Source organism: Vidua macroura, chromosome 6, assembly GCF_024509145.1.
Source record: "Vidua macroura isolate BioBank_ID:100142 chromosome 6, ASM2450914v1, whole genome shotgun sequence".
NCBI classification, from domain to species: Eukaryota; Metazoa; Chordata; class Aves; order Passeriformes; family Viduidae; genus Vidua; species Vidua macroura.
The window spans coordinates 26,418,342-26,431,668 of record NC_071576.1 but is presented as its reverse complement, the minus strand read 5'-3'; the positions used below and the strand labels follow the sequence as shown (position 1 = coordinate 26,431,668).

General features: G+C 36.8%; 1 protein-coding gene across 1 annotated transcript in view; it reads left to right on the top strand.

Annotated features, from left to right (window-relative positions):
- AKAP6 (A-kinase anchoring protein 6) overlaps positions 1-13,327 on the top strand; it is a 214,325-nt gene that overhangs the window by 194,625 nt on the left and 6,373 nt on the right. The window contains exon 12 of the mRNA XM_053981199.1: positions 10,249-13,306. Coding sequence (XP_053837174.1) covers positions 10,249-13,306 — 3,058 coding nt within the window. The remainder of the gene's footprint in view (positions 1-10,248; positions 13,307-13,327) is intronic.

Sequence of the window (13,327 nt, the reverse complement as noted above, 5' to 3'; positions counted from 1 at the left end):
CAGTGTTTGTTTATTCTATTTCTTTTGGCATAGCATACAACTGAATTTCTGCCAAAAATGTGGCTGCTTCAGGGAACACTGTTCAAGTCGAAGGAAGTTTTGAAAGGAAAGATATATCATAAGTTTTTACTCTGTGAAACAGTATAATCAAAAGAAACTCTGTTCATAAAAAAAGACCTGTATTAACGTAACATAATGAGTTTGTAAAATACAATGAGCAAACAGAATCTTTTTAGAACACTCTGTTTACATCGACTTTGTAAACAAGAATACAGTACTTAGAGGCAGTGACTTTTTTCATGTGTGGGAAGGATGACTAAAAGTGGTGAAATTTGAAAATGGAAAGTTTTAAGAAAAATTATTTTTAAATGGCATATTAATATCACCTAACACATAGCAGTTAAGTGCATTTAAATTTAGAAACCAGTGATGTTTAAATGTTAAAAAAATTGCATTAATGATGCAAGAGCTATCTACTTACACTTGCAGTCCTTTCAGTCTTGTCTGACACTTCCTTTTTTATCCAGCTAGCTAATTTCCCCTCCTTTGTGAGGAGTAACTGTTTTCACACTAGTGCTTACCCAGCAAGCCTCCTCATTGTTTCATGGTTAATTATCTTCTTGAGCTTCACCTTCTCAAGCAAAGTGAGAAGAACTGGGCCTCCCCGCAGCTCTAATGAAAGCTAAGTTTGAGAGATTCACTTTGTGAATAAATGCAGTGTCTGATCTACAAACATAATAAATGAGTTCCTAAACTTTATGGAGTCACAGCTCATTCAGCAGGTTTACTGGTTTACTGAACAATTCAGAAAGACACTTTATTCTAAAAATCCATTTTGATTTTTAAAAGGGGTGGAATATTGTTTCAGTGTGAAACTAAATACCATAAACTGTTCCAAAATTCCTAAGCACTACACAAAAAGTACATGTCAAACATACAGCTTCAGTAAAAACCTGAGCAGCTGCAGCTGAAAGACTTAGAGCTCTATACTGCATATTAACAACACTTCTACTGATGACATTAATACTAATAGCCCTGTGCCCTTCAGTTACTGCTTTGTAAACTCTTAGTATTCATTGGACTTTTTGGGCCTCACCAGCACTGAAAATAGTAATTGTGGATAGACTGAAATCTTTAACTTATGTTTTGATTTGAGCCCAAGTTTAAGCTATGTAACATTTAAAATAAACTCACCCGTAAGAGAAGAAAGTTGAATAGTGGCAATATAGTGATTTTGTAACAGTGAGTTACTCCCTATTGTAATTTTTTACTCTGTCAGACTAAGACAGACATGTATAAACCCCTTACAATAGCAAGATATAGTTGTCCACTACTTTGGCTTTTTCCAAGTGAATTTCTACAAAGTATGCTTATATCAAATCATTTTGCAAGTGACCAAACCAAACTGTGCACCTGAGACACTGCACAGGACCTATTCAATGTACTAGCTTAGATTGGAAATTCCAATCTTTTTTTCCAGCCAGCTCCAGAGCTGTGTTGACATCTATTATGTATAGGGAGAGGTATAAACATCATCACTTACAAGAGAAGAAAAGAAAATAATCTGGAAGTTCAAAGATGAGATGATCTTGGTGAAAGAGCTGTACCTACCTAGGAACTGCTTATATTTGGAGATTAGGCCAGTGTTTCTATATTGCAACATTTGAAGAGCAGCTTTTTTTAGACATAGTCTGTGTAGTGGCAAGGAGCAATTGTGCTGTTGTAGCCTCAAAGTGCTTACCATTGTAATTTTGATTCATTGCCAGAACTCCCTGCCACTTACTGACAAGTGTGGTGTTTAACTTAGCACTTGGAAATCCATAGGTGGGCAGACTGTGCATGTACTTGTAATATGCAGTATTATCCTAGACTTTGACTTAACAATACTTGCTTATTGACTCCCCTCAAGTTGATATCTTAAATTTACGGATGGTGAATCAATCGCTTCAGGAAATACCAGAACTGAAATTGCAGAGAAATTGCATTGAAAATTTATATAAGGGAGACAGGGAGTCCATTCTCATTGATAATGTGAATTTGGTGGTCTCTCAACTGATTCAGAAGAAGAAACTGATGATAGGGATGGGTATTTTTCATGCAGTCCTGTAATTCATAAATAATAGATAAAGTCTCCCTTTCCAGTATACTGGAAGAATTTTTTATTTAGAAATTCAAGTCTCTCTATTCGAGCTCTTCACGAGAAAACTTTTTTCCTAGGTTTCTCCTAAGGTCAAGTTCCCAAGGGCTTATGTCCTGCTCTTTTGTACCTTATATCTGTCTATGTTTCTATGGTGATTCTCACTCTTCAGAGTTTTTCACAAACCCTCATTTCTGCTGAAACAAAGTTCTTTAAAAAGCCATGATTTCAGTGTCCTGATGTGCCTGCTGTAGATTGGAGATGGCTATTGCATCTACTGAGTCCATTCACAGCACCCACTGAGATGTTCTGGTTTAACTGAGAGTACACTGGTAAAGGAGTACCAGTTCCAATGTAAATGATACTAAATCAAAACTATTATTAACAATTATTAACAATATGCTGACCTCTTAACTAGTACAAAGAGAAAGCTGTGATATTCATTCTCTGGACAGAGAGACATAATTCTGTCTCTCAGGATTTCTCGGAGAAGCACAGAGGGAAGAAAAGAATCTTTATCTCTGCTCCTTTGTTTTCCCCATGTGGAATGTGGTATAGAGATAGTTCACCTGAAGTGATTGCTTGATTGGATTCTAGTGAAGGTTGTTTGGGTTCAATGACCAATCGGATCCAGCTGTGTCTCAGACTCTCAGCAGAGAGTCACAAGTTAGTTAGGTAACTAGTAAGACGTAGGTATATAAAATAGTATAATATCTCTTTAAATAGTATATTAATGTAATCTAGTATAGTTTTAATAAAGCTATCCTTCAGCCTCCTGATCTGGAGCCAGACATCATCTATTTCTTCCTGGATCCGAGGTTCACCACATTTTTACTATAGAAAGCAACAGTGATTTTATTGTGCCATTTTGCTTTGTTGGTACAAATTTGTTTATGAGCATCTAAATGTGGAATGCAATTGATTTGGCATTAATATGATGTTCGACAAATTCCCTGTTTTTTTCTGGATATTTGATAGTCTTAACTATAAAGAAACCTTTTGGGTTAAATTCTGAGACTTTGCATGGATGAACTCCCACCAACTTGCATGGGCATGTATCTGAGGAGTAGTGCCAGGATTTGCTCTGTTCTGAACTATGTGTGCATGGAAACATTTTGGTTTTAGATAAAGCCAGGAATGTTTTTCTAAGAGTTTCATAAAGGGCTTGTGATGGATTCTTGAACAAAGAAAAACATATATTTCTCTGAAGTAAAGGTGAGATATGAAATGACATTCAAGGGCAAAAAATCCTGTCATGTAACCTCTTGACAGATGAAAAGAAAGCTACAAAGCAGTAAAAACAACAGTTGGTAAAATATGTCATGTAACCAGGTTTTCTCATCACAAAAAAAAGCCCAAATACACAACTTGGGATATAGGTCTGGGATTGTAAACCTATTTGGATGACAATATTATTCAATATAAAAATGTTGTAGATGTTCTTCTTTCTAGTAACATCTAAAGGGACTCTTTAGCAAATAAAAAAAACATGGATGTTAGAAAGGATATGGTGGCAAAAAAAAAAAAAAAGAGGCAAATGCTTCTGTAGAGGATGGAAAACAGATAATGAGTAGGTCATTAACAATGATCCTTTGGACACAGAGCAAGGACTGAACTCATCGAGTCCCTGCTTTTGCCTTGATCTGTGATCAAAGTTAGTTCCTGCAGGCCTTCTGCTGACGTGGCTCACCTTCTGTTTCAGCCTGGCTTGTACACTCCAGTGTGATGTGTGAGTGGAGTGTGATGGAGAGGCTGAAGCCTTTCACTCTTTTGTCCGTCTGACACTGCAGGCAGCTTACCAAGGGAGTTAGAATACTCTCATAAGACTCATATGCAGGCACAACTGACCCCAGAATTTTACCTAGCATCAAGTAACATAGAAATAGCAGAAGAATGCCTAGAGAATGGACAATATCTCTGACTTAAAATACTTCTCCTTCTAGCAGGGGTTAATAGTTTTCAGCTGGGCATCCTCTTAAAATGCCACTGCAATTATTTTGCCTGTTCCTTAGGCGATGTGCCCACAAAGCTGCTGCCATGATAAAGAAAATGATCTGTTTTAAAACCTAGATATGACAATAGTAGTCCTTTAGACTGTTATTTCTGAGCATTATCAGAGAACTTCAAACATCATCACAGAGACCTGAGCAAAAGTGGAGTCTCTGTTGTTCCCAGCTCATACTGTGAGCCATGCAGGTGACATCTGTGACTGCAGTGGGCAGAGGCAAAGTCAAGTGTCCTTCCTGTGGTACAGGAATCTGTGCATACAACCACCCGTGTAGGACCCTGGCACTACCTGTAAGCATACATGACCCCTAAAAGAGAAGGAGGAACTCTGCATGTGCAGGATTGAGCGTGTAATGTCATTGAGAGAGGCAATAATAGTTGTAAAATGCAGTAGGAGATTACCACAGATTTAGATCTTATTTTCTCAGGAAATAAATGTGTGCTTGCTTTTAATTGCAATTGTAACAAATATGTATGTTCATGTATGTTTCTTTCATGCTCTGTGATAAAGCATACTGCTTCCATATATTCTGACAATATATTGTAATGTGTAGGCCACTTCAGTGTTATGCACAGGGAATATTATGCATATGCATATGCTTATGCATATGCATATTAAAAATTGGTGTTGGGAAATGGGGATAGTTTTTCTGATGACTGTGATACAGGGAACACCATTTAGAAAATAAGTTTAAGTGAGGCAGAGGTGAAGTGGCACTGTACTCGACTATTTCCCTCAGCAGAAGTACTTGGCATGCTTGCATTTTTCAAAAGACAAAATCATGTTTGTCTTCCTTGAATGTGCACACATTCCTGGAGGTGGGGGATGGTTTTCTGTCCTTTTTCTGTTTTTCCCTGGCCCTTAAATGCAGTTGAGTTTGGATAATTTGGCCACAGCAACTGAAGGATATGTTGCAGGGAGGGAGGAAGAACAGAGTTTGTATTTATTATTGTAAAAGCTCTTTTTTTTCATGTTAATTCCTTAAAAAAAATATAATAGTACGTAGGGGTTACATTAGAGGCCTGTTTCACCAACACAAAGTATCTGTACTGGAGTAGCACATGCAAATGAAGCCAAAACAGAGAATCATTGTTTAATATCATTTGCTTCAGAAAAAAAGCTAGACTATTCTTGTTTTAGTTAAAAAAAAATTATATTTTGACACTTTTCCTTAAAGAGCACTGGGGAGGAAATGTCTTTATTTGGCTTAATAACCTTCTTTCTTCCCATTAACATTTTCTGCAGATAACTGGTTAGCCATTAAACACCAACTCTACAAGGATTTAAGCACACACCTAATTGTGCTCACAAGAGTTATCCCACTGAAATGGGAATGCTTGCCTGAGCAAAATAGTTCTGGATTCAAAATAGGAATAGCTAAAATCCTTAAAGCAGAACTTTCAAGTACATTAGAATTAATTTAAACTTTCACTTTTCTGAGTCTATAATTTGATTGATTATTCACTTAATCATACTTAAAACGTTTCATGCAACAGTATATGCTTCCTAAGTGTTGTTTATCTAGTGGCAATATGCAAAAACCAGAAATATGCATAATATTGTGCATCTTTTGATTCTTATTACATTGAGAATTTTTTTACTTTCTTGGTCAAAACTATTTGCTGTTTCTTACTTTTCTTACTGATCCTAGAGATCTTCTCTAAATGTAGTGGATTTTAGTTGTGACATTCACATTCTCTGGACAGAGAGACATAATTCTGTCTCTCAGGATTTTTTGGAGAAGTACAGAGAGAAGAAAAAAACCCCAGTCTTTATCTCTACTCCTTTGTTTTCCCCATGTTTAGTGACTTTATAATGTTAGAGACCACTCAGACCTACTTTAAAACTACCCATTTTTAGAAAAATTAAATATATGTTTTTACTCACATATTCCTTCACATATAAAAAAAAAAGTTTCTGAATTCCAGGAAATTTAGTGCCATCAATTACACAAACCTGTATCCAAAATGTTTTTGCCAGACAGGACCAAAAAAAAAAAAAAAAAAAAAAAAAAAAAACAAAAAGTTTTTGCCAGACGGGACAAGTACCTTTGCAACATTTTGCCACAGACTTCAGCAAAGCCAGGGCTTAGGAGTCAGCATACGGGGCTCATTCCATTGAAATGTGATGTTCTGTAGCACCCTCCAGGATTCTCTTTAAATATAATCTGTCTTACACGTGGAAATCAGCATGTCTGTCTGTGATAGACCTCTTCCTTTTTGGGTATTTGCAGTTCAAGAAGGGATCAGAGAATCATTAAGTCAGAGAATGGTTTGGCTTTGAAGGGACCTCAAAGATCATCTAGTTCCAATCCCCCTGCCATACACAGACTCTTTTCACTGGGACAAGTCACTCGGATACCTTCATCCAGGCAAGGTAGAACTTCCTTTGGAGTCTTCCTAAAGAGTCAAACTCTCTAGGAAAGATATATTCTTAATTTACTGCAGCAAAATAAAAAACATGCTGCAGCTCTTACACAAGTAAAGCTTTCCAAATTGACAATGGCAGTAGAAGATTAATCTACCTTGTGTAAAAGATGAATTGTGCAATACTATACAGTTCATTCAAATGAAAACATGGACAGAAGAAGAAACAACACCATTTTTCCCAGTAAAGTGAGCAAACAGAATTTATCTCTGGCACTATCTGACATTTATCATTTGTACCCTCCTCTGTATAACACCAAGTAAAGGATAAGGTTGGTGAATTTTATACATTCTGTTGGCAAGACCTAATAATCTATTACTAACATGATAACTCTAATAATCTGGCATCCTACCTCTGCACTGAGCAGCCTGAAAAAGGGATATCTGATATGATAAAAATGGTTCCTAAAAATTCCTGGGTTTTTACCTCATTACTGCTGTCAGTGCAAATGTAGGTTGGAGTGACACCACCTTCCATTCTTCACTCCAGAGATTTATTCTAGAGGCTATGGTGTGGCACTTCTAAAAACTACCTCAATCTCTGCCTTGTTTGAACAGTTCACTAAATTTTGTACAAAAATATAGGGAAAATATATACCTGTACTAAAACTGCCAAATACAAAATGTGTGTGACTTAAGCTGAGCGGTTTGTTTCGAAGTTAAAACTTTTCCTGTACTTTGGAAGGGCTGCCAGTGTAGCTGATAACCACTAAAGTTGTACTTCAAGGGATATGATGTTTATAACTACAGTAGTAATTTAGTAATATCAATTTAGTCAGTTCCTTGGAGAGAGAAATCTATATTAGTAAAATGACCATATCTACATAAGAGTCTTTGCAAGTATAAACAACAATCAGAAGGAAAATAAAATAAAACTAAACTAAATAAATATATTTTTTTTAAATCCCCTGCCATCAAGCTAAGCCTGCAAAACTTCTGAGTATATGCCAGGCCTCAGAAAAGCGTGTGCATTTTAAGAATAAAAAAATAGGCTTTGAAGTGGGGAGCACTCAGTGAAGATGAATGGGCTGAGGTCACAACTCTACATGTTTTATTGTTTTAGTCCATCTGACTTGCTGAACAAACAAGCAGCCAAGTGCTGATTTACAGACGGAAGGTTATCTTCCTGACCAATGAGGACCAAATGTTTTGTTTTGAAACAGAATCAGATTCTATGGAACATAAAATTCTTGGAACCTGCTGCTGATTTCCTGCCTTCAGTAATTTCTTCTTGCAGCTGGCAGAAGCTTAAAACAGTAAAATCAAGCAGCTTAGGAAACTTCCCACAGCAATGTCTTCCTAAGCTGAGTATGACAGTGTCGTAAAACATGACACAGAGAAAATGAGCCATTGACTATGATTTCTTTTTTAATCTAACAGGTTTTCAAGTAATTATATTTTCCTGCATTTTACTTAAATGTTAGTTAAGGGTCAGCTACAGCTGGGAAATGGAGTCCAGCTAAGTACAAACCAGGAGCTTTTATTAAAACACGGCAAACTGGCAAATCCAAATAAGGATTTCTGGACTCCACAATGTACAGAACTGCTCCGATAGCCAGAGCTTTCTAACAAATGGGTGTTTTTGCAGGAATTTTTCTTTAGCCAGTGTCTCATGGGGGAAAAGAAAGAACTCTAGCAAAGGTACTCTATAAAAATTTTGGGGTAGGTAGATCCACAAAGAGACTCAAAGCTGCAACATTAGTAATGACAGATTCAGGAAATACCGAAGGCCTCCTAACCTGCCAAGAATGAAAAAATTCTTTCACACCTGCAGTTCTGCCCATTATTATATGTGATATCTTAACACAGCTGCAGTACTCAGGGACCTACATTACAGCTAAGCCCAATGAAGCACGAGGACACAGATTTATCTTAGATGGAGAGAGTCTTGATTTATCAAATAAGTTAATAATCACATCACCCCATTGAATGGTGGATAGCTGCCCAGTTTGGGAGAAATAATTCCACCTGATTTCCATTGATTGTTTTAGCCTCTTGTTTACTGGACATACTGGGATGATATAGCCTTGTTTCTTGCACAGAAACAATGCCACCTATATCCATAATTAAATAGGCACTGGACTTGTGTCTCTGGCTGATTAAACATGCCAAACACAGCACTACAGGACAAAATTCTCCTCATCTATGACCAAATTAATATTTGTTTTATTCAAAATGACACAGGACAAGAAAGTTTCTTTTAAGAACAGCATGTAGGTAGGGCTTCTCCTGAGAGAATAGCTTGGTTCATATCTCTTATGCCCAGTCTGGCAAAGTGTCCCAGCCCAAAATTTGTGTCCTAACTATTGAGCTCACAAAAGGGCTGTGAAGCTTTAGTTCTTACTTCAAAGAGAGTTTCCAACTGAGAATTGAAGTCAGAAGTACATGCCTTTCTCTCCACAATTAACCTTGGCTGGGTCTTGATGATTCTAAGTCAGTAACAAAATCGTACAGAACTGCACTTCGTTGGACTACAGCTTCATTTTATCTGCTTTATATTTGCTGGGATTTGCTCTGGCTGTTTGGCATCATGTCAGTGCTGTATTTTAAAAACATCACTTGCTCAAAGAAAATTGGAGAAAGCAAGATATCAGAGTTGAAAGGTTTCTTGGAAGAAGTGTTTGTGTTTCTGGATACAGTAATCACTGTTCAGATGTTCAGATGATTTAAACTAAACAATTCTACATTAGTCAACAATTCTATTACAAGACTCCTTGTAAAAGCAAAGCCTTCTCTAATATGGAGGCCTCTCAGGAAATAGCAAAATAAAGTGAAATTAATTTGTGCTCAGCCCCCAAATCAGGGACCATTTCAGTCTTATTTTCAAGGGCTTAAAGTGGTTTGGTACTGTTGGCCACTTGATAAATCAAGTGAGTGAGTGAGAAAAGTTGTCAAGGTGTTCTTCCTCTGCCACACATGTTTCTAGAGGGATCAATTCTTGTTTTCATAAGTTCTGAGTCATAATAACAAACAGTACTGGAAAGTTACAAATATTCTAAAAAGAAAATTAAGTTTCTCACACTTGTTTATCAGACATTTTTCAGAGAAAGGTAACAGAGCAGACATTATTTGAAACTCCTGTAGTACTTGATCTTTCAGCTGTACATATCAACATTCATTAGTCTTACTGGTCATTTGTACTGCCTTTATTATCAAGTAAAGGATAAATACAAATTCTAGCAAAAATGCATCAAGACTTGTGATCTGTTGTTTAACGACTGACTACACAGAAGTTTGTTACAAACATTTCAAAAATGTTTTCATAAATCTTTTACATCTTAACTATTTTAAACTTAAGCAGGCTAAGAAAGATTTTCATATATCCAACATAATTGCATGTTTTTCACTAACACCCTCCTGTGTGATTCCAAGTTAAAACTTATTATATATAAAGTTACTAACCACAATTAATATATATTAAAGAAAAGTCAAATTTCTGTATTATATTTTGACAGCAAGTAAGAAGAAACAAAGAAGTCTAAGAAATCTTTCAAAATGTAATAGGTTTCATTTTAATTGATCATTTTAATAGCACACAAGGCGTAACAAAATTAAAAGCCTATTAGTGATCATTGTTCCAAAAATGCACTTTACTTCCATTAACTTACATGATTTTAGTGGGAGCACGTTTAAAGTACAGCTGTAAATATTTTTAATCTTTGACTTTTCTTTTACAGGAGCCTCTAAATGTTATTGATCCCAGTTTGATGGATCTAAATGGTCCAAGTGAAGATGCACTAGAATGGGATGAAACTGACATAAGTAATAAGCTCATCAGTATTCATGAAGACTTAAGTGATCCTGATCAGGAGCTCAACAAGGATGATCTAAACCAGAAACCTGCTTCAGAAGAATGTGGTGATAATGATGTGAATGAGGATGAAAGTATCAGTAATCATGGAATTCCTCTTTATTGTCCCAACATTACTTCCCCTCCAAATCCTCACATCTATCAGGTCTATAGCCTTCATAATATTGAATTATCAGAAAAAAAACATATGCCTTTTTTGAAAAAAACATCCAGACTCTCCAGTGTAATGCAGTCTAACATTTTAAACAAAAGTCTTAGTAAAGACTCATCATTTTCATCTACCAAATCCCTGCCAGATCTAATAGGAGGTACCACATTGGCAAAACCATATAACTGCATGTATCAGAGTGGAAACATAAGCAGGCATTCTGAGAGTGAGAGTGGGATAGTGAGTGAATGTGATACAGAAACTACAAATAATTCAGAAATTTTTTTGCTAAATGATACTGAAAGCAGTCAGAGTAATCCTGAAATTGGGCAGGTGGAAATCCAAGTGGATAATGTAATAAAACCAAAACTAAAGCAAGATGAAGAAGATCATACTAGTCTTTCAGATGATTTCCAATTGGCTCCTTCTGCATGCTGTGGAAGTGAAAATGATGAGGATTTGGACAGCATTACTATGTCTAACCCTGGTTGTCCAGAAGAATTGCAAGGAAAACATGATGTCTTTACATTTTATGATTACTCATATCTTCAAGGCTCCAAATTCAAATTACCAGTGATAATGAAACAATCGCAGATTGAAAAAACACATACAGAGGGTAGTTTGTTTCATGACTTTTGTTTTGACAAAATACCTGGTAAATCCGAACTTAAGTCTGGAGAGTCACAACCAGATGGGTTTATTCATGATCATACTCTGGCAAGTATCTGTGGAGAATCAGATCCCAATTCCTGTAAATCTGCAGAAACTGTAAAAAAATTACCTGTTACAGAGAATACAAGACAGGTTTCCACTTTATCTCATAGTTCTTCTTTAGAATCTCTGTCGGTAGTAGGTGATTTGTTCAGCTCAGGTATTTTTAAAAGTGGAGATGGTCTTCAGCGAAGTGCCTCTTTGGAGAGCTGGCTGACTTCCTACAAAAGCAATGAAGATCTTTTTAGTCATCATGGCTCTGGAGACATAAGTGCAAGCAGTGATTCTGTTGGAGAGCTCAGTAAAAGGACTTTAGATCTTTTGAATCGCTTGGAGAATATCCAGAGTCCTTCAGATCAAAAAATAAAGCGCAGCATCTCTGATATAACACTCCAAAGTAGCTCTCAAAAAATGTCTTTTACTGGACAGCTCTCTCTAGATATTGCATCTTCAATCAATGAAGATTCAGCAGCTTCTCTCACTGAACTCAGCAGCAGCGAGGATCTTTCTCTCTGCTCTGAAGACATTGTACTACACAGAAATAAAATACCAGATTCAAATGCATCATTTAGAAAACATCTTAATAGATCTGTAGCTGATGAGAGTGATGTCAATGTCAGCATGATTGTTAATGTCTCCTGCACTTCTGCTTGTACTGATGATGAAGATGACAGTGATTTGCTTTCAAGTTCCACCCTTACCTTAACTGAGGAAGAGCTAGGTATCAAAGATGAAGATGACGACTCCAGTATAGCAACTGATGAGGATATTTATGAAGAATGCAATTTAATTTCAGGACTTGATTATATAAAAAACGAGCTCCAAACCTGGATTAGACCAAAATTTTCCTTGACAAGGGAAAAAAGAAAAAGTAACCTCAGTGATGAAATTCAGCGCAGTAAAGAAGTTAGTAATGACACATCAAAAGCCACAGACACATTAAGCATTGAAACACTGTTGAATGGTTCAGTGCAGAAAATATCAGAAAATAATGGCAATAGTAAGAATATACCATGTGAACGTGAAAAAGGGACAAAAAGTCGCCCAGTGAAAGACATCTCTCAGGTTGTGAAGGATCAGCTTGTGGATGATATGGAGAATGGCAATGTTGAACATACTCTTGGCAGTGAAAAGGAAGGTCTTGCTAGAGTAGCAGCAACCCCCAAAACTCATGCATCACTTGATGTCAGAGAAGCTGAAAATGAGTGTGGTGTCTGTGAAGCATTTACAGACAGTTCAGATGATTCACATATGGATGGCAAGGAGACTGTTCTGTCCTCAGCTGGATCCAGGAACTCTCCAAGAGAATGTCAAAGTCATCTTCAGCCTGATCATCACTCTGTTACTTCCTCTCCTGCAAAAAAGCCTTGTCTTGAATGTTCCTCAGAAATTAATTCCATAGGCATACAAGATACAGCTTTACAGCCATCTTTACCTAGTGGTCAACAACATAGAATAAACGCTACTGAAAAATTTCTTGATTGCTGTGCAGCCTTGAAATCCAGCGAAGCAGAATGCAACTCATCAGCCAATGGTTTTGATTTGTGCTGTAACTGTGAATCTGCTGATTTTGATAAAAAAAACATGGAAGATGGCTCAGTACACCATTTTGTGAGGGAGATAATAGACATGGCATCAACAGCTTTGAAAAGTAAGTCACAACCTGAATGTGAGTCATCTGCTCCAGCTTCATTAGCACAGATCAAGGAAAAAGTATTAGAACACTCTCACAGACCCATTCAGCTAAGAAAAGGGGACTTCTATTCTTATCTTTCACTTTCTTCTCATGATAGTGACTGTGGAGAGGTAATCAAATACATAGAGGAAAAGAGCAGCACTCCTGTGCCACTGGACTTCACAGATGAGAGAGAAGATATTGAATGTTTCTTTGAAGCCTGTCCTGAGGAGGAACGGGTTGAGCAGCAGCAGCAGTCTATTTCTAATGGTTCTTCTGAAGCACAAGTTGAGCAGCAGAAACCTGTTTCTAACCCTATTTCTGAAACATCTGCAGAGTCACTAGGTGAAGTGACTCCAGAGTCATTAGAAGTTAAAACTTCTTCTGAAGGTAGGGATTTATCTTTCTTAT